We start from the raw sequence: 22,874 nt of genomic DNA, 5'->3' as shown, positions 1-22,874 counted from the left end.
CACACACACACACACACACACACACACACACACACACACACACACACACACACACACACACACACACACAAATAATAATAATTAAATAAATAAATGAATAAACGATACAAAACAAATAAATAAATGGAGAACAAGGGGGATCATAAAATCTCTAAAAGTATGGTTCCATAAACATGACACATAACTTAAATAAGGGGCTAAGAAAAATCAAACTCTTCTAAAAATCTATGCAATTTAATTGCTTGGGGCTTATTTATTAGCTTCAGAGATTTACGCAACAGGGAGAGTTTGTTTTTAAAAGCAGGCCATGAAGGGGTTGATTTAGCATATTGGCTTTTATGAATGTAATATTTTGTTATAATAATGATATTGTTAACTAAAAACTCACTATTTTTGTCCTTAAGGATTACTCCAATTTGAAGATTTTGAAAAGACCAAAATTCAACATTTCTAGACTGGGACAATATTAGGTCATGGAGAGATTTCCATAAATTTCAGACAGCCACACACCCATAAAACATGTGCTCTGTTGCTTCCAAAGTAGTTTTACAAATATAACAGTTGTCTGACACAAATTTAAACCTGTTTAATTCAAGTATATCTCCATTTTCATCCATTATATGTGTCGCAGACCAAATTTGTTTTGTCATCCATTCTTCCACAAACATAGATTTCCCCCGATTCAATATCACCCTATTATTCCACAATGGAATGTTGTGGGGACTAAAATTATGTTTAAACATTAATTTCCAATTTAACAAAACTTGTTGATGAAATTTGGAGAGTTTTATGGGCAGTTTAGAAATTTCAAAATCACATACTAATAGAAATTGGATATCCCCAACTTTGTTGAAAATAAGAGATGGTATCAAGACCCAGATCTTATTATCATTTTTTAAGAAAGATAAGAGCCAATTAATCTTTAACATGCCATTCATTATTTCAAAACTGATTGCTTTCAAACCCACCTCTTCATAGTCTTTTATCAAGTCCCTGTTTCTGATATAGTGATGTTTATTTTTCCATATGAAATTAAAATTCACCTTATTGATGTCTTTTATAATCCATGCATTTAGTTAACCAAATTCCAAGATATTTGATTTTATTTTTGACAGGTGTATCATACAAAGAAGAGTGAGAACAAGTATGGATACTCATGAGCTCACATTTGTCCAGGTTCAGGCGTAGTCCAGAAGCATCAGAAAAGATCTTTATTGTATCTAAGGCCAATGAAATTTGTTCTTTATTTTTTTAGAAAGATTGTTGTATCATCGGCAAACTGACTTATAATTAATTTGTGGTTATTTATGTCTAATCCTTTGATGTTTTGGAATTCAGTGGCTACAATGAATAAAAGAGGCGAGATGCTGCAGCCCTGCCTGATGCCTCTTTCCACCCTGAACCTGGGACATGTGCCTTGAAAGGGAAACACAACTATTAATATCAGTGTATAACATAGTGATCATATCCAGAAATACATCTCCAAACCCAAAATGTTTAAATGTCTTAATAATAAAAGTCCTTCAAATACAAAAAAACACGCCTAGTAGCAACTATCACAACCACCAGATTCAATAGACATGCTATTTTTAACCATCACATTTCGCGCAATTTACAGTAAATTGCATGTTTCATACTTTAATAAATTACATTTGCACAGTTCATTTGAATATTCTCCTCTTGCAAGAAAAACACATAGAACTAAATAATCCACAAGTCCAGCAACAAAAATATCCCTGTCCACAACTTTCAGTCACAAAACTGACACAGTGCCTCTTTATTAAATCCAGTGTTTTTAACAATAAACAAAAACCCATGCGCCTTCTCCTTTAACATTCCAAACTTTGTAGTAAACGTTTTTTTTGGACTGTTCTAGTTTACATAAGTAACATAAAACAGGAGGGTAAGAACATGTTGTGGTGAACTGAGATGCGCGTTTTGTAGTCCAGTTTCTGCACATTGTAGTTTCAACAGGAAGAACATCATTCACACTCTTTTTCTAACTCCTTATCTTTTCTCCTACCTGCCAAACATAATTAGGAAAAGGAAACAGGAGATAGTTTTGGAACGCACCCCATTCATGTAGGAGCGTGTTCCCAGATAGTACAAATACTACATTATAAGTAAGATTACTGCAAATTAAGCATTCTAAAACACATAAGTACTGTAAACAACAAAAAAATATTTTATTTCTTATACACAGACTACTCTGGAGCAGACACAACGTTGGTGCTTACTTTCCACACAGTACATGCATTATCCTAGTTTTATAGAAGAGGTTTTGTTTACTAACTTTCCATAAATATATTCACCAAATTAGCTGGTAATTCATCAAGAAGACACGACATGCACCACCATCTGTTCAGATATGGTGCTACTGTACTGGAAGCAATGGGGTCAGTGCAAGAATGTTAGACACATTGTGTTTTTTTGTGTTATATCCTGGAAAAAACAAAACAAATGAAGATGCTGATATCAGTGTATCTGAGGCAGCCCAGTAATACAGTATACAGCTCAGATCCAGGTTCTAATCAAGGGCGTCGATTTGGCATGGACGGAAGGGACACGTCCCCACCAATATCCAGCGATTATTGAATTGTCCCCACCAATAATTTGATCTCTGCGAGTAAAGAAAAACAAACCCGATAGAAAGGGAGAAAAAAAACCCCGATCTGTCAGCGTCTCATTCACCCAGCGGTGTGGAAAGAGTTAAATTACGTTCTCTCCTACATCATGTGACAAATATGGCCAATGTGATTGGCTGTGCCTTTCAGGGAGCTCTGTTTAGTTTTAGCAGCGGCAAGCCTGCGCTGCGAGGACCTGCAAGGAGGAGAGGAGGATGGCAGCAAAAAGGAAGAAAAGTATTTTTCAAAGAAACCTGTAAGTCACTTAAAGTCAAGTTCACTCATAAAATGTGTCCGTCATAATAACGTTACAGGCTATGCTAGGCTTTGGCCCACATCAGTCTAAAATTGTACGTAACCATGAATAACGTGTTTTGGAAACTAACTGCACAACAGGCAGCACTATTAGTTATCTCAGTCTCAGAGCAGCATTTCTAATTTTTATTGAAACTGTCAGAGAAAACTGCAGCCTCGAGCAAGCCAGGATATTAGTTTACAGAGGCTGTTAAAATTATATGTCTAACGTTAAAATGTTGGTGACACAATAATTTCATCCTAATAGTGTTGACATATTCATAGGGTTCATTTTTGAGACAAAATATCATGAGGTAGTCGTGATTTTGCAAATATTTCAACTTGTAGTGCAGTTTGCACAAATTGTTTTAAAAATGCACTCACCCTACAAACATTACTGATGAGTCAAGATCTGCACAAATTGACAGAAACACTGAAGCAGCTCCACATTTTATTCTTATTGTCATGTATGTCCTATTTGTCAGGTGACAGAAGAACCAACACAAAGCTCAGAGAGCAATGGTGATACAAGATCACAGGTGGAATTGGATGATGACTTGATGGTTCATGACTGTATTTGAAGCACATGTGTGACTGCATGTATTTGGAGTGTCTCGCTGTTATTTATCAGGTGACAGAGGCAGCTCTGCCATGTTGTAGCTCGGACAGAGGTGAACAGGCGAGGTCACAGGTGACTGACTGATGATTTGGTGCTATAGATTAACTAGTATTTATTATCATGACAGTTGTTAGGCTGCTGATGTAAATTGATTCATTAGTGTATATTTGACAAAGAATCTGAATTGACATGTCTCACTTTTTATATGGCACGAATCAATGTGTTATTTTATCAGGTGGCAATATGTCCTAGTGCAGTCAGAGGGGAAGAGCCAGGGCCAAAGGTGAGGCACATCAAGCACACAATAATCATTTTAATCTGAGGATTAAACGCATGTACTGAGGCTGAAAGAAGCTTCAGTGTCTCAGAAGACTTCTAATTTTCTTAAACTCAATAGTAATAAATCCGAGCTCCTCTTGGTCGGCACTAAATCAACATTATCCAGAACCAACAGTTTCTCTATTACTATCAATAACTCGCCGGTCTCCGTTTCTTCCTCTGTGAAAAGTTTGGGTGTCATCCTCGACAGTACTCTATCTTTCAATTCACACATTAATAATGTCACTCGGTCTGCATATTTTCAGTTGCACAACATTAATCGTCTCCGTCCTTTTCTCACCTCACATGCCACTGCCAGTCTTGTCCATAGCCTTGTTACTTCCCGGATTGATTATTGTAATTCACTTCTTTTTGGTCTTACTCAAAAATCCATCCACAAGCTTCAACGCGTCCAGAACTCTGCTGCCCGTATCATCACCAGGACCCCTTCTGTCCACCACATCACTCCTGTTCTGCAGCAGCTTCATTGGCTCCCGGTCAAATATCGTATCAATTTCAAAATACTCTTGTACGCATTTAAAGCTATTCATCATCTCTCTCCTCCATATCTTTCTGATCTGGTTAACATCACCGCCCCATCTCGTTGTCTCAGATCTTCTTCTTCCCTTTCACTCTCCGTCCCCTCCCCCCGTCTTGTCACCATGGGGAGCAGGGCTTTCAGCTGCTCTGCTCCTCGACTCTGGAATTCCCTACCTCCTGATTTAAGAAATATCTCTACCTTCTCTCTCTTTAAGTCCCAACTCAAAACCCACTTGTTCAAATTAGCTTATCCCACATAACCTCTCCATTCGGCTATTTTAAATTTGTTTATGTTTTATGATTGTGTAAACTCTTTGCTTTTATGTTGCTTTTTACTTTACTGTGTACAGCGACCTTGAGTGCTTTGACAGGCGCTTTCAAATAAAATGTATTATTATTATTAAAAACATGGCTAAGGTTAACAATGACTCAAATGAGATTAAACAATGCTGCTGTATGCCATGTTCACCAGGAGAGACTGGACAGTATAGATGTAAAACAAATATGCCAGCAGTTTATCTCAGTTAACAAGAGGAGCAGGCATGCGTTTGGCTCCTTCACATAGTGAGTTGTTGTGTGGGGCACCAGTAGTCCATGTCTGTTGCTGTAACAGTAGTTCACGTTTAGAATAAGAAGTCCCAGCTCACTGATTTGATCGGGGCAACAGTGTGCCTAAACTGTTGCATGATTTTGCTGAGAGATCTTTTACTTTGTGGTAATCTTAGATGAGTAGTTTTATGGACAAAAACCACGAGGTCATTCAGTGTTCCCTTAGTGCTAATGTATCAGAGATGTTGGTGTACTATAACTGAAGTAATGTTGTTAAGTCCTTAAAGTCATATTCTTTTATTGTCATGACTGTATTTGAAGCTATTTTTATTTTTGTATGATACCTGATTTATATGGAATATAGCTGAAGTAAACTAAAGCCTAAAATACTTAGTCAGTCATTTGTTTAATAGTAATTTAACATTATATAATTCACATAAAACTATGAATTGTGATTTTAAATGGTTTAAAAGCATGTAGAATAGCATATGTAGGCAAGTATATTTCTCCTCTTTTTTATTAAGAAGCAAAAACAAAAAGGAAAAAAAAAAAAAAAAAAGAAACAGGGCAGGGTTCGGTGGTTGAATCATCCGTCCCCACCAATGCCAGAACCAAATCTACGCCCTTGGTTCTAATGATTACTGTCGTGAGTTTGTAAGTAGTGCTTTACTTTTCTGTTTTTGCATCTTTTCTGTAAGCACTGCTTTCTATATTATGTTTCGACTGTTTCAAATTCAGTGTTGTGCAAAGGACATTTTCATGTTGAAATGTAGTGAACGCTGATAAAAGCTGAGCAGGCTATTTTACAAATAGAAAAAAAATTAAAATAAAAGTGCCCTGCTAGGGACTTTTTATTTTATTACTATGAACTGTCACAAACACCAATATATATCCAGCTACATTATTACCTTGCTTTTAATTTATAACAGTAAATATAACTAATGTTATATTCCATTTAGGTGCCATGACCCTGACATAGGCTCTTTTCACAGAAAACATTTCGATCTCTTACTGCAGAAGCAGAACAGGCGTCTTTATAATGAATGGTGGCTGATGCTGTGATTTAAGGGTTTTGTTATTGCATGCAGGCTCACTGTCACTCTGACGTGCCCTTTTATAAGACATGACATGACATTGTAATTGCTGGTAATATGCTGATATATCAATTTTTAGAAGTTATAGTTTTTCAAATGCTTGTTCCAAACCACATAACCAAACTATATAGTTTCATAAACATGCAATCTGAGGTTTCTGAGTGTCATCTTAAACGTGACTTTCACTTGCCAAGGTACGTGTCAAGCATTATTATTATTATTATTATTATTGTTGTTGTTGTTGTTGTTATTGTTGCTTTAATGTCATTTCAAACAGTTTGTCCAGATAAGAGGAGTAGGCTATAATTTACAATCCAATATTATTTCAACATAGACTGAGTTATATCTCCACACTACACATGAATCTGCGCTTTCTTTCTATGTCCATTTTATAGCTGTTAGATCAAGACAACCCCCCATCTTACTGGACATATGCACCAGTTCATAAAATTGAAGTATTATATATTGCATAATAAGTCTTAACTGCGACTTGTGCAGTTATATAATGGCACTGCTTTTGCAGATGCTTCCACGCATTGAAACCTGCGAAATCGAGTTTACGTCTGTAGATGGAGCTCTTGTAACTGTAGATATCTTTTATTTAAACTCCCGCTAATCCAGCTGTCACCTTACTCAAAGACCATGACAATGCTTCAAGCAGAAGTACAAGTGAAGCATTTTAAATACTACAGTTTCCTCATATTGCAAAATTGAAACATGAGACATACAACATAAGCGTGTTACAGACAAGCACCACACTCTGCACTATCTCTGACGTCCCAAGTTTTTAACAAAAGCTACAAAAATCTTGTACTTTGACAGAAAGACAAGAGTTTGGATTATTCTAATCAGGTTTTTTAAATATGTGTGAGCCGCTGTAATCGGGCACAGTTGTAATGAGAATGCCCTCTTGTGCAATTAAGAGTGGTTCAAGTTTGAAGAAATTCAATGTATTTATAAAACTAAAAATGTTAGCAGCCCTATTAGTTATACCTCCATGCGCCACAATTTGGTAGGCAGATGTTTCACAAAAAGTCAGTTGCTTTGTCAATTTTTGTGCAATTTTTTCTTCCGTTTTGGCCATTTGCTATTTTTTTGATAGACTCCTTTTCAACTGTCTTATCTGTACAGGAAATCTGATGTGTTTTAAATTCAGTTGAGGTTACACAAACATGTCTCCAGGCTACTTACAAAAGAATGTGACTTTCATTGAATGGAAAAAGTTAGGCTTCATACAGTGCTTCATGTACACTCTGCTCTAAACTTTACATATGTGATTACAGTCCAGAGCCTGAAAGTGGCTGTCTTATCTGACAAACATCTACACATCTCATACAGGACAGCGGATGTTCTCCGATGTCACATGGCAGAAGATGACTTGTAAGTCCATTGGGCAACATCTGATAAGAATCCAGACCTGAACGCGTCTACACGCATGCAGTAAAACTTCAACTTTAACTATGTGGCCTGATGTGTGTGAAAGTTCAAATGATGTAATCATCACCGTGTGGACTTTATTATTTCTCTTTCTTTCTCATGTAAACATTAAATAAAATAAATTTAAAGCAGATACTCTTCTATCATTTCTTACAGGTTTTGGGGATATATTCTTTCAGCAATACCCCTCACGATGTAGAAAAGAAGAAGATTTACACTATTTGAAATAATAATGATAATTTAAATGTGCTTATTTTTGCCAAAAAAATGTTGTTACATTGTATTGCTAAGGCAAGGACTGGAGGATGAACACCGAACACAGAAGGAGTAGAGGTGGTGATGTTTAAACACCTGGGGTGATTTGTGACAGAAAGATGTCAGCAAGAGTTTAAAGATGCTATAAGACAATCTTATTTTCATTGAGAGTGACCGGGATGGGAAGGATTAGAGATGAGTACATCAGAGGTACAGCTCAGGTTGGATTTGGAGATATGTAGAGGAGGATAGTGGATACACTGTATGAAGGATGTTGAAGATGGAGCTGCCAGGCAAGAAGAAAAGAAGAAGAGCACAGAGAAGATTCATGGATATGGACAGAGGAGGATGCTAGGGAAAGAGTGAAATGGAGGTAAATGATCCGCTGTGGCGACCCCTAAAGAGCGCAGCTGAAAGAAGAAGAAGACACAAATTCCTCCTTCTAACACAGCAAGCTATAAATAGATGAATACTGACCATTCTTTGCTTAAAATGGTTCACAGTTTACACTGATGCTGGGACACAGAATAAAATAGTTTTTATGGTTTTTAAAATATGACACCCACATATTCCTCTTGTCATTTGTGACCATGGGTGCCTCATGGTGAAAAATTATATATAAATATATTTTTTGTTTAAAGTTAGTTGAAATAAAGTGTATCTTATCATCACAATTACTTGTACGGTGTGTCTGAATAAGATGAACATCATGTAAATCTGAAATCGGAAGCTCCTTTTTTCATGTTATGTGAATACCAGTGAGTGGCATGTTATCAATAATCACTAGATTTGGAGACTATGTCTAATAATAGAAAAGATGCATATGGGTCGAGTGAGAAAACCCAGCATTGGGAAGTGCTTGCTCACCGTGCCCCAAAAATGGATCAGTGAGTGATAAACATCTTATTTGCTTTGTACACACGGTTCATGCCAAGTCCTGAGAATTCGCCAGGCTATTTTTAACACAAAGATTTCTGAGGACGCTCAATTCAGGGGACCACGAGGGCCGTTTGGAAAGCTTCAGCAATGTTTCTTGAAACTCCTTCTCATGCATTTTGAGTTCTGCATTTTGGGTCATTGTCCTGCTTTAGCATTCACCCTGCATTAAAAACATAGTATTTCCACCCCCATGCTTACTAGTGTTCATGATGCTACTGTCAACAAATGCTGTTCCTTCTTTCTCTAAACATATCTTTCATGACTCTCAAAGAGCTCAATTTGAACTTTATCTGTCAACAGCACTTGTTTCCAAAACGAATCTGGCTTATTATTGCTGTGAACGCTTCCGACACTGACTTTTGCGAGGAGGCCGCAGAGAAAGTTTCCTTTCCTCCTCGACATACATCCCCATTGTACAGCCTTCGCCAGCCCTCCTGAACATTCCTGCATTTGCTTTGCAGTCACTTGGGTAACTTTGTGTTGCCTTTCTGCTCAGTAGGCTTGCAGTTGTTCTTAGTCCTCTGAATCTCTTGTGGATCCCCTTAACTGGTAACTATTAATAACAGTTAACTTCATTTTAGATATCTAGTCAAGCCTAGAAACACCCACTGTAGATGACTGTTGCTATGAGGTTTAAAGAGAATTTAGCAGGCTCTGAAAGCATCACCAGCTGACTCCTATGGACATTTTTAACAGGCCTACCGAGTTAATGAGGTTTTGTGTGTCTTACAAGTTGAAGGCCCAAACTTTTGCATTTGTCACAAATAACTGAATTTAAAATTATGTTTAAATTAGATTTTGATTAAAGGTCTGGTGTAAGTTTGTTTGAATTTACAAATATGCACTTGGAAAGGAGCAAATTGGGTATTTTGTGCACAAACCTTTGACTGCTCTTTAACTAATGAATTCATTAGTACTAATGCTACTGTAGTGTGGAAACTTGAAGATCTCTGTTACTATGGACATAAATGCAGATGCATATTAAAGTCCATAATGAATACTTTCTAAACTGGACCGTTTAGCCTTTGTAGTTCTGATGCTCTCTGAATACTTCCAGGTTTTAAATTTGTGAGCCAAGTTAGCTAATTTAACTCAACATGCTTTATGACAAAAACACGGATCCTATAGCCATGTTTACACTCTAAACACAAAAGTTGTGCTACAGTATTTATGATCAGGCACAACAAAGTTGGACAAAGAGGAGGGGAAAGATTTGATTTATTCTTCTTGTTAGTCTTCTGCCTCTCTTTTCTTTTTCCTCTCTGTTTCCTGCCCTCACATTCTGTTTCACTGATGACTGGTTTCTCATTAATACGCTGTTAAAATCTCACATACATTGTGTAATTTCAGCTTAACTGATACTACATCTGCTATCCCAAATGGCACATTTCTGTGCTCCCTGGCCTCAAGGTGGCTCCACAACTACACAATAGATTTAAACAGAATAGAACACAATAGAAAAAAACAGAGTAGTATAAAATAGAACTTTATTGTTTGTTTTTGTTGGTTTTTTTTTTTCAGAAAAGGACTGTTTAGCAGCTCTTGGATTGCCAGCAAAAGAAAAAGTATCCAACAAAGTTAAATAAACTAAAACATAGCGAGGTGTGCAACATGATAGTAATAAACAGTGCAATGTGTGGTCATTCCAGATACACCTGGCTTTCTTTGGGAGTCGACCAGTCTGAATATTTCTGAGGAAATGTTAGTCATTCTGATAGCAGACACGTCTCTGTGATCTTGACTAACTGAACTAACATTTTACACATACAATAATTCCACATACCACACCCAAGATACAGGTGCCTTCTGCAAAAAAGATCTGTGGTTTGTCTTTCTTAGAATCTCAGTCTGAATCCAAAGAAAGATATTATAAAAAAAAAACCCCAAACCCTGAAAACAAACTTAGAAAGTACCAGCCTCAGTCAAATCAAATCAAATGACTTTTTATTGTCACATCACAGTGCTGAGTTCCTTACGATTACACTTTAACTCCTGAGTTAACATTTGTTATGACTTTGACCATGAATTAAAACAATACAGCAGCTGCTGAGATGAACAGCGTCAACCTTATTTGTAGGCACCTGCCAGACGAAGGACTTTTCCTTGGATATTGTGTCCTACATTTCTCTTAATATGCAGTGTTGGTACTAACAACAAATTCGAGTGACCTAGATTACACGAGACACCAGAGGTTTTCCCAAAAATACCTTTTTGGGTTAATAAAGAAAGTATTCACAGCCGTAACAATCCAGCACAATCTCCCAAAGTCTCCTGTTTACCGAATGCTTATTACTGGTGTGAACGTGAGTTATTCTGCACCCCAGTTCTCCCTCTAACATTTCCTCTCTTTTGCTTGAACATTGAATGAGGTAGGGCAGCAATGTGTAGATAGAATGAACGACAATGTTAACGCACTGCAGTGTGAGTCATATCAAACCAGTTAGGCAGGATAGTTTTTGTTTTTTTAACAAGTTTTTAAAATGGCTGTTGGAAAATAGTGTACACATATACTTCTAACCTTCAGCACTAATCCAACAATACTAGGAAGTCAAACCTACAGTGCAGGAACAACCACTAAATAACTGGGACTTCAAAGTGTCTTGCTACTCTCCATCTGTAACGCCTGTCTTGTATAACAATATCTAGATAATTGCAATCTCATTTGGCTTTTAAATGTGGAAGGCTTGCAAAGTGAAGACTGTATCTTCTTCTTTTTTTTCTGTGTGCACAGATGTGCTGTTAAGTGCAGTGAGCCTTTTCTGTGTTTGATCGATCTGCAGGCTGACTTCAAGCTCTGCATCAAGTCTTATTCAAGTGAAACAAAAGTGTTTTACTATTGCTAGATTGCTGAGGTTCCTTCTAATAGATGGCAAAAATAACAAAATAGTATTTATTTGTAGTCTATTTATAGTCATTTCTATATTAATTTCACATTAATTGATCTCTATACTAGTTGCAAGTTTAAGTAAAAATTGTAATCTATGATCGCATTGTCACTCTTTGTGATTTAAAATGCCACGACGAGAAGCACAAATGTTGTAAAATTGCCACTGATATAGAATCTAAAAAAAGCACACAATAAAAATGTAACTACTGTTCATATAACAGATGACCCATTACATTGCGCACCTACTGTTCTTTGACCTGAAAATGTGTTGAAATATAGTGATTAAAACATGCACTTTAATGGGCAACTGACCAGGCTGTTATTTTAGGGTTCAGTACTCATCCTAAGCAATTAAACCACTTCAAGGCATAAAAGCCTGTTTATAAATAACCTCACAACCAACAGGCCAGAACCAAAATTGTCAGTTTGTTTAATCCCCCCCCCCCCGTACATTCGCAGCTGTTCAATCTAATTCCGATCAACACCACAGGTTTTATGACTGCAACGATGAAGCAATACAGAATGGCCGGTGTACACTGGAAACTCAAAGAGCGTCTTTTCAGATCTCTTGGGAGAGGCTTGTAAAGGATTACTCATTCAACACATGACACTGAGTGGTATTATTTTGGCATAAATAAAAAAAAAGTCATATTGGTATTTTAAACAAAAATGTTTTGGGACACTTCGGAGGTGCTTTTCGTGGGAAAATGTAGATAAAGCAATTCAAAACAATAGAAAAATAAAGGACACTAAAAGTGAAGAGAGGAAAAGAAAATCTAATATGTAGGTCAAAGGTTAAAGAACTGTAAGATCAAAGTGCAGACACTTTCACTGCTCTCTGAATAGATTTTAATGTTTCGAGTGGGATGGATTAATAAAAAGGCTTATTTGAGTATACATACTTCCAAAAGTCTGTATTTATTGAAGTTCAAGCAAAGCATCAGCATCAGCTGCTGGTGGTGTAATTTTGTGGGGGATATTTTCTTGGCACACTTTAGGTCCCAAAGTAACAACTAAGCCTCATTTAAACACCACAGCCTATTTGAGTATTTTGAGAATGTCCATCCCTTTATGACCACATTGTACTCATCTTCTCATGTCCGCTCCCAGGAGGAAATCACACCATATCACAAAGGTCAAATCATCTCATACCAGTTTTCTTGAACATGAAAATGAATTGTCTATATTCAAATAGCCTCCACAGTCACCAAATCCCAAACCAATGTGTTTCTAGCACCTTATATAATCCATGCCACACAGAAAAAAGCAGTTCTGAAGCCAAAAAGGGGCTGAACCCAGTACTGGCAAGGAGTACCTAATTAAGTAGTGGGCGGGTGTATTTATTCCACTATGTGATTTCTTCTAGGACATTATACAGATATGATGTAAAACGCAAATAATTTAGACAGGGATAAAAACAATAACAACAACAAAAATCATTCATTCATACACATGTTAGTTTACTGCAGTAAAGTTTCCTACCACTTCCTCATCTCTTCAATCAATGATGCTTACTGGGTACAAAAACCATGAGGCAAATAAATTACTATTCGTCTCCCATCTGACTTAAGACTGTAACTAAAGAAAAAAGGGGAAAAGGAGCCCCTCTCTAAAAGCAATTAAGCGCTCAGGCCATAGTCTGGTAGGGAATATAACTAGGTTTTACCAGCAAAATAAAAAAGTATAAAGTCCAAAATAGATTAAATTAAAAAACAACAACAAACAAAAACACACACGCGCTCACAAAAGTCAATCAATTCCCACTTCCTGGTGAAATCGAAACACACCGCTGCCATAGAGCAACATAGTGTCGCGCAACAAAAACGCAACCGAAACAAGTGCAATGCCTGCTGGGAAATGTAGTCTTTCACGAAATGGAATTTTCCAAGATATCTGCGCGAGAGGAGTGAGTGGAAATTTACTCCATTTCCCTCCCTCCGTAGTATGCAGAACTGTGTCTGCCGTGCAGGATGTTTTGTTGAAACTCAACCAGTAGAATTATATTCTTATCTGTCTGCTGAGGCTGTTGACGGTTATTACCATGGTCAGAGCAACATGCCTGATTACAGCAATATCTTTTGGATTATTATTGTTATAATATTGTTATGCTCTACAACCTTCTGGTACATTCTTTATATTATTTGCTCAGTAGTAGTGCCAGCTGTTTTAACAGAACCCAAGCTGTGCGGTTGATTATAGTGAGTGTTTTAACTTGCATTGCAAGCCTCTTCTAACATAATCTACACTATGCAACATACACACACGCACAAACACACACACACGGTAAAAATGTCTACTGAAAAATTGGAGCATGCAAATATTTGCAAGCGGTAACATTAATGCACACACCTACTTCACATGCACACACTATTTAGGGCCCACTCAACACAAGAGGTGCTGCTGTCTGATAAGAATGAGACACTTGCTTTTCTCCCAACTGGATGTAATGTTATTATGATTGTTTTTAGAGAGCAAAGCTCATGTGGCTCAACTCTGTGTTGCAATGCAGTGATGGCACAACAGTCACTATAAATTAGGTGTTGATGATTGCTGGTGTTTTCTCTTGTTGCTCTACAATGACAACTATTTCCTCCTGATTGCAAGCCCGATGCTCTCCAACAAATAGCAGCGTCCGTGCCAGGTCACTTGGAAAATGAAAACATGTGTTGTTGCAACAGCAAAGTATGCATAACTTTATTCCTCTGATGGGCATTGTTGTTGGCATGCGGGCCAAAAATTCCTTTCTGGGGAGACTTCAGCAAAAAAAAAAAAAAAAAAAAAAAAAAAAAAGTCAGAAGAATGATTTAACCATTATCAAAACGAGCATTAATTGGCTGTTTCTGGACTTTTCCGAATTACCAACGCCACTAGCAATCTCATTAGGAGCTACACTTCAGTGACCAGGCCATGAATGGGTTTCTAGCAGTTTCTCCGATTGGCAGCAGCTCGGAGACCTTCCAGGTGTGTTATTTCAGGTTAAGCAGCCACCTTGGTATCTAATTACGGGTACATAGAAGATTATGGAAGATTTGGCAAGCTTAGGGATGCTTTGTCTGATCAGCAGTGGAAAGTTACTTAACATTTACTTTACCCAGTTAGACAAACCAGTAAATACTAACATCTATTCTTCATTTTCACGTTTAAGTAAACCCGACACTTTTTAATTTTCACGAGTTCGTAAAGATGCATATGCCTAACCTACTTATTTTAAGGACAGGCAAATGATCTTCCTCATTCAAAGCATGCTGAGGAAAAAGGTGGGCGTGACCCGCGGACTCTTGACTTCCCATTGAATCGCTCAGTGTGCACCTGCCTGTCTTCCTAAGCTTACATAAACAGACAGGTGACCAGGAGAACCAGTAGCCTAGTGATAATAACTCGGAGCAATTTCTAGTAGGCGGTATTTTGCGCCCTGTAACACGTCACGGGTGTAATACACGTGTGGGGCGTGGAATCGAGCGGATGCCTATAAGGAGCGAGGGCAGCATTGTCTGACGGGCATCACAGCTCTCTGTGAAAGTCGGAAGAGACACGCCGGCAGTTAATGTGAAGTCCACAACCTGGAGAGGAGACCTACGTGAGCCGAGGAAGCTGCGAGCATTCAGTACGAAGACGCTTCTCCACACACATCTCCGCCTATGGGGCGTGGAGAGAGACGGTTGTGCATCTCTTTGCTTTTGGCGCGTTCGCGAACACTAGCGATCCAGGTACATGTGTAGCGACTTGTTTTGACGTTTTTTTGTCAGCAGAACCGGTGAGTGTGTGTGTGGAGGCTGAGCTGTTCTCAATAAACCAAAATATCCGAGCACGTGCCAGCGGGAAGTCCATTGAGGCTCCTTTTATTTAAAGCTACGCAAGGTCTCATTCAATGGGGTGCCAACTGACTGTTGAGCCACCAGACTCATGTTTTACAGCTGACGTCAGGCAGGGGGAAATGACGGGTGTTTTAAAGGGTAAAAAGTGTGAAGGAGTACGCGTAAGAGCCGTCCGTGTGTGTTTGGAAACGCGTCCCGCATCTCGAGGATGGCTAATGACGACGACTGCTATCTCCTGGAAGATGCGCAGTTTTTGCAGGCGGATGAATGAGTGACTGTTCTAGAAATTTCCCCCCACCACTTAGGTGCAGTTGGGACTACTTGCCTGACCGTGGTAGACTGGTGTCGCCCTCCTCTCTGTATTCACAAAGGCACTCTCAGGCTGTCAGGCACATCTGGCCATTAATTAAAGCAGCATTGTCCTGTACACTAACTATCCATTATACCACTGCTCTCCACGATGGCGTCAGTCGGCCTTTGCTCCAAAGCCCTTGATCTCTTATTGTGTTATTAGACATTTAAAGCAGAGGTGGCACATTTGGTGTCTCCCTGTAGGCTGCTGTGACCGTTGCCAGAGAGCGACATTCATTTAAAATCCGGCTGCGCAAAGTAAGCTGCTCAGCACAAGTTTAGTCCTTAACGACTCCTTAAATAAATTGCAGCTTCTGTTTATCCTCAGGGTTTATATATTTTATTGTAATTCATATTCCCAATGTGGTATTGGCACATGCCAGGACACGTTTGTCTTGGCGTGCTTCTCTGCTGTCAAGTAACTGCTATGCACTTGCACATTAGACCTTCTTAGATAGGTCTTGGCTTAGAAACATAAAAAAAACTTTAACTACACGGATTTATTAATGTGTTATGCATGTGCTAAAGTCTGCCCCGTGGGATTATTTAAACCCATGATGTCAGTATGTGGGAGCATGCTGAGCGAGTCCCCATCCTGGCATACCGGGGTGATGGTGATTGAGCTTGACTCTTGCATTAAATAATGATATTGCAAATACAATTCTGTTTGTCTGCTGAATGAATGAATGCTATATTTCAGAGTCAGAGTCTCATGGGCAGTTTGTGCTGAACACATGGAGCGCAGGCCTTGATGATGAGATGGTAAAATGAAAACAAAGGCTTCTTTTACAGAGAGGGATGGTTATGCATAAAGCATGGTTGTGAAGTCCGATGCGTGGGGTTATTTTCTCCCATGCATGGCAAGCTGAAACCTCAGGAGGGGCCTGGCAGCCAAGTGTGTGTTTGTATGTTAGTGTGTGTATGTGTATGTGTGTATGAGACTGACACAAAACAGATGTGCTCTGACATCCCCTTGCGTATTACTTTTTGCTGACACAAGAATTTTATTTTAATCCATCAGTCTTGTAATCTTATGTTCCTGCAGAATTTGGAATATTTAGCATATGCAGAATGCAGTTAGCTATAAACTTTTAGTGGCTCAACTTTTGGTGCAGTTAAATGTCCTTCTAATTTCAGGAGTGGAATATGACGATGCCAGTTTAACAGATTCAGGTGTGTCCATAAAAGCAGACATTGTGAATCGGTCCTTGTTTTGTGTGGTAATGGTTCTATGCTCCTTTAGCTCCATAGTTAAACTTGTAGCCCTAAATGTATTTTTTGCTACCTGTTTATTTTAATACGCTGCAAACTTTTGTTAAAGGCAGAAGTCAAACTGCACATTTGGTAGCGGCGCAGCGGCATAGTCCTTGCCACATTTCATGATGTCTTACATAATGCTTCTTTGAAGTTTTTATAGTAGTGTGGCTTGAGTCCTTTTGTGTTTAAACAGATTAACGAGGAAAGTCATAGGAAGTCTAATCCCACTGGAAAAATACTAGAGTTGCAAAGCTGGAAATGAGCAATAATATATTGAGCTTCATGTAGTTTACTGAGCGTATTTTCATATATTTTCTTTTATTAGTAATTTTTTTTTTATCATTTTTTTTGTTGTTAAACGCAACACATTTCTGTAAAATTTTATTTTATTTATTTTTTGCCCCCGCTACACTTTAAATCAAACCTCTAATGTGGTGTTTTTCTTTGCTGTCTTGCAGGAATTTTAACTCTTGGCTTTTCTAGACCAGAGACGTGCAGCATCCTCCGCTTAAAAACTAGAACGACCTCAGTGCCAGTGGATAACCCCATCCAAGTAGTGTATTTGACCAGACAGTGGATCTTAACAACTTCCATCCAGACAGCAAACCAAAGCACAACATTTCCATTCCCTTTTTTTTTTTAAAACAAGTGTAAAATAGCTATATTTCCATTTTTCTTTGTTTTCTTTTGTTTTTTGAAAGTTTCCTGTAATACATTTTTTAACATAATCTGTAAAAAATGGCTGGTGGAATGGAAGCAGCAGACATATCTGTGGTGGCACTGTATTTCGTCCTGGTGCTAGCCATCGGGTTTCTTGCCATGTGGAAAGCCAATCGCAGCACTGTGAGCGGCTACTTCCTGGCTGGACGCTCCATGACGTGGATTGTGATAGGTGCCTCGCTGTTTGTTAGCAACATTGGCAGTGAACATTTCATTGGCCTGGCTGGGTCAGGAGCAGCAAGTGGCTATGCTGTAGGAGCGTGGGAATTTAATGCACTTCTACTTCTGCAGCTGCTTGGCTGGGTGTTTATCCCTGTGTATATCCACTCGGGAGTCTACACCATGCCAGAGTACCTATCAAAACGCTATGGTGGCAAACGACTCAAGGTTTACTTTGCTTTCTTGTCTGTGCTGCTTTACATTTTTACCAAACTGTCTGTGGACTTGTATGCTGGAGCTCTCTTTATTCAGGAGTCCCTTGGATGGAATCTCTATTTGTCTATTGTTCTGCTTATCAGTATGACTGCTCTGCTCACTGTCACTGGTGGATTGGTGGCAGTGCTCTACACCGACGCCCTTCAGGCAGTGTTGATGATCAGTGGAGCCCTCACCTTAACCATCATGAGCCTGATCAAAGTCGGTGGGCTAGAGGGTGTCAGAACTAAGTACATGCAGGCAGTTCCTAATGTTACCGCTATACTAGCCACTGGAAACTACACATACTCGCCTTCATGTCGCATTGACCCTAAACCAAACTCGCTGCGCATCCTTCGAGGTCCCCTGGATGAAGACATTCCTTGGCCAGGTTTTATTTTTGGCCAGACGCCTGCATCTATTTGGTACTGGTGTGCGGACCAGGTCATTGTCCAGAGAGTACTGGCAGCAAAAAACATTGCTCATGCAAAGGGCTCAACACTCATGGCTGGATTTCTCAAAATCCTGCCCATGTTTCTAATAGTCATTCCAGGAATGATATCCCGCATCTTGTTTGCAGATGAGATTGCCTGCATCGGGCCGGAGCACTGCATGGCTGTTTGTGGTTCCCAAGCTGGCTGCTCAAACATTGCCTACCCGCGTCTGGTCATGGCGGTGATGCCTGTGGGACTCAGGGGTCTTATGATGGCAGTCATGATAGCTGCCCTGATGAGTGACCTTGACTCGATCTTCAATAGCGCAAGCACCATCTTCACCTTGGACATCTACCAGACCTTTCGGACGAAGGCATGCCAACGCGAACTGTTGATTGTGGGCCGCTTGTTTGTTGTGGTCATGGTGGTCATCAGTATTGCCTGGGTGCCTGTCATTATTGAGATGCAAGGTGGACAGACGTACCTCTACATCCAGGAAGTTGCTGGCTACCTCACTCCACCAATTGCTGCCCTTTTCCTTCTAGGTGTATTCTGGAAGCGATGTAATGAGAGAGGTGCATTCTGGGGAGGCATGACGGGTTTTACCCTAGGTACCATACGACTGATCCTGGCATTTATCTACCGCCAGCCTCGCTGTGACCAGCCAGATAATAGGCCTGCCTTCGTTGTTCGAATTCACTACATGTATTTTGCTGCTGGGCTGTTCTGGATTTCAGGGTTGGTGGCAATTGTGGTCAGTCTCTGTACTTCTCCACCAGATAAGGAGCAGGTTCGCACCACCACCCTCTGGGGGCTCTACAGCATTGAACCGACTCCCCCTAAGAACAGAGAGGAAACGTACCGGCTGACTGAGAAGAACCACTTTAATGGTGACACAAGCCTGCGTAAAGAGCTGCCCCCAGACGTTAAAAAAGAGAGGTGCGTGGACGGGATGGATATCAAACTTCTGGTCCCTTCCACAGACCATGACCCAGCAACACCAAGTACAGAAACGTCCCCTGCCACCACTCCTGGAGCCCAGATTGGTAACAGAAATATGGAGACAATCAGAGCTGAGGAAGGCTGCCGCAGTGGTGCGGAGACGAGCAGGTGCATGCGTTTGCTGGACTGGGTTTGCGGCTATAAGGGAGAATCGCAGAGCGCTCAGCAAAAAGGGGCGAAGGAGGACGCGAGAGCTATCGCAGAGATGCTGTACGAGCCCCCTCGAGTCAAACTTCTCCTCAACCTGGGCTTGGTCTTAGTCTGCTCTGTGGGCATCTTCATGTTTGTTTATTTTTCACTGTAGTCAAACCCTACACTGAAGTAACAAGGACCGAGTGGGGTGGGAGGTGTCTGGGGCTTTTAGAAAGAGTTGACTTTTCAGAGATGTATGAAGCTCTGTCTGTAATATTTACAGTTGTATTTTGTAGCTCTCTAACAGGGATCTAAGCTTAGTGTAATCATTTTTTTAAATGATGAAAACTTCTCCACATTTAAAAAAAAAAACAAAACAAAAAACTATGACTTCTCTATGACTCTGAATCTTATTTGACACTAGCGTGTCCATTTTGTACAGCGCTTATTGTTAATCCTGCATTCAAAATATCTACTGGGATTTTTAGAATTATTGTACTCTAAGTGAATTCAATATTTGCCTTATTTGACATATGCACTTGTCTTTTTTTGTATTGTGAAAATAAATGTATTCTGTGATTTTTTTTAAAATTTTTTTAATTTTTTTTTTATTTTACTCTTGTTCTCAGTGACTGTAGGCTTAGTTGCTGGTGTAGCATACATATATTGGATATTAACAAATATCCGTTTATTTTTAATTTTTTCTTTTTATTTGTTTGGTTGAGGGGCCATTATGAACTGGAAAAAAAAAAAAGAGTTAATGCTGCGAAGCATTGCATTCGCTGCTGGTATTGCATATTACCATTATATTTATTGTGGTTGTTATATCTGTTTGATTTAGCCTACTGAAGCTGTTGCATCTAAATTTAGTGAAACTTACAGATAATATTTAATATTTTAATATATACATCTTTTGCAGTACAGAGAGAAAAGAGAGAGGAGAAAGAAGCACAAGACTAATAATGTTGTTATTATCGCTACTATAATTTCCCCTTGCAATGAATAACGTAATGTAAATGGTACATTTGAATTGGCTGTTTACTATGTCGTCACTGATGACCTAAATCGGGGCATAACTGGAGCTGTCCTGCTATTTTTATTTTACTACATTTCCTAGTAGTGTGTTTTCTTCTTTGTTTTCATTACTTTCATTGTTATTTTTATCTTTCGGTGACTGTATTGTGTTGAAAGTTTATGCACTAATATTGTATCGTAACAAAAAGTCACAAGTACCAACAGTCATGAGTTTATCCGATTGTGTTTTTTGTTCTACATTACTGAAATGTGTCTCTATTGCATTGTGTCCACATTGTGTACAATATACTTCAGGGCTCACTGCATCACCTACAATGTACATTTATCTGTTGTGTATCTACTGTGTGTTAATGTATTTCTAGTGCACTGCAGTGCTGAAATGTCATATAATCTTGTTTGAAGTGCATCTTTTATAAACCTCCTACCGAATGTGTCTTAGTGTGCAATGTTAAAGTGACAAAACATCGACGAACACAGACTTTAAGTTTTTTTAAGTACTGAAACTTTGTGCAGTAAATACCACATTTCTTTCTTTCTTTTTTTTTTTTTAAAGCCATTTTCAGGATTTTGTTTTTCTGTCATGTAGACTGTTTTAGTTAGCATTAGCAGATAATGCTAAGCAGAAATGATATTTCAGACATTTGTTGACAAAGTAGCACTTTACTGGACGAGCTTACTCGTGACATTATTGAGAGTAATTCAGCCAGGGTGCTTGAAATCATTGGCCTTCTAGATTGTGGTCATTATTCCCACAGTGTAACGTGTTCACGCATCAACACCTCATCCCCAGAATACAAAAATAAACGAAAAGTACTGTGTTTGTATGTATTTTTGACACCAATGTTGAATGACCTCAGTCCAAAACATCAGTTTTATAATGTGATAGGCCAATCCTTATCAGTGTCAGGTGTGAATGATGCATAACATGGAGGATGGTTAAAAGACGATTGCTGTATGAGTATGGGGAAAGAGCTTTAAAACGCTTTCTTTCTTTCTGAGAGACTTTACATTGTTATTTTTATGGATTTTATTTTTAGAGATTGAAAATAAAGTTTTCGTGGAGACTAAAGCCAAATATGTTTTCGTTCTTCATAGTCAAAGAAATGAAATGAGAATGAAAGAGTAATGAAGTCACTATATAGTCACTTCTGGACAATAATAGCATTAAGTTGAAGTATGCAGCAAACGATTTGTTTGCTGGTGGCGTTTGCTGTTATTGCAGCATTATAGGCACATTTTATTGCAGTGTAATTATCTGCTGGTTCCAAGATGCAATAAGTCATAGGCATCTGTTTAAAAAAAAATAAACTGCTAAATGGTTTTAATTCAGATTAGTTTAATTATGGACCCCACTTTGCAATTCCTCTCTTGTGGTTCTGTTGGTACTGACTTTCATTACAACTTCCAAATAACTGCATTGTGTCTAAATGGCATTTTGCAACTTGCTGTGATTGAGATGTTGTTTTCAGAAGTGCTGAAGAGATGAAGGATTCCACGTTGGATTTCTATAGTAGCAAAATTTTCATCCCATGTGTGTGCAGTGTTTATATATGGAGGGAGCTTTTACTTATTGTTGACCAGGATTATATAAACCCTGGCAAGGCTCTAATAATCTCCTCAGGGCCAGACAGGGATTGGGTGATTCCAGGCCCACAAGATTCAACCAATCAAAAGGCCAGCATCGGTGGCTTACAAATCTCCACTGCTTACCAGTTTAGCTCCATACATCCTTTTATCCTCTGGCGACCAAACCTCACACTTCTGTAATTTTCCACAATTAAGGGTGGATTAAAAGTTACATTGCGAAAACAGACATTCATCATGCAAATTTGCTTGGCATGAAGCACAGATGCCAACAGGCAAAATGCTATATTGTACGGTTAGGTAATCTGTTGACTAATACGGTGTGTTTTTTAGAGTGACACAGTCATCACTGCCATTAACTGCTTCTAGTCAGAGGGTGGTATTTAGTGGCCATGATCTGTGTTTCAATTTAGACGATGACTCATATCAGCGATGTCCTGTGACTCCCCATAGCAACAAGTTAGAATGTAGCATTCACATTTCAAAGGCGGCTGTGTGGGTTGCACATTGGAATAAAGGAAGACAAACACAGACTTTCCTTGGCAGGTTTTTCTGAAGGTGCCATGACCGAAGC

At 38.9% G+C, this 22,874-nt stretch overlaps 1 protein-coding gene across 2 annotated transcripts; it reads left to right on the top strand.

Moving 5' to 3' along the window:
- The first annotated feature begins 14,981 nt into the window (after window positions 1-14,981).
- On the top strand, window positions 14,982-21,544 carry slc5a3b (solute carrier family 5 member 3b). Of its 2 annotated transcripts, none has more exons than XM_063497133.1 (2): window positions 14,982-15,263; window positions 17,438-21,544. In XM_063497133.1, exon 2 carries the CDS (start codon window positions 17,718-17,720, stop codon window positions 19,851-19,853), a length of 2,136 nt encoding a protein of 711 aa, XP_063353203.1. In that variant the 5' UTR covers window positions 14,982-15,263; window positions 17,438-17,717; the 3' UTR covers window positions 19,854-21,544. The 2 variants fall into 2 exon arrangements, with proteins under 2 accessions (XP_063353203.1, XP_063353204.1); XM_063497134.1 differs by lacking the exon at window positions 14,982-15,263 and adding an exon at window positions 15,290-16,895.
- The last annotated feature ends 1,330 nt before the right edge of the window (window positions 21,545-22,874 follow it).

This window comes from Pelmatolapia mariae, linkage group LG16_19, assembly GCF_036321145.2.
Source record: "Pelmatolapia mariae isolate MD_Pm_ZW linkage group LG16_19, Pm_UMD_F_2, whole genome shotgun sequence".
Lineage (NCBI taxonomy): Eukaryota > Metazoa > Chordata > Actinopteri > Cichliformes > Cichlidae > Pelmatolapia > Pelmatolapia mariae.
Note: the sequence above shows the minus strand (reverse complement) of the source record. Positions and strands in the feature narration are given on the sequence as shown.

Bases quoted from the DNA above. Each gene is read 5' to 3' on its own strand.
- slc5a3b (XM_063497133.1), top strand. From the start codon at position 17,718: ATGGCTGGTGGAATGGAAGCAGCAGACATATCTGTGGTGGCACTGTAT.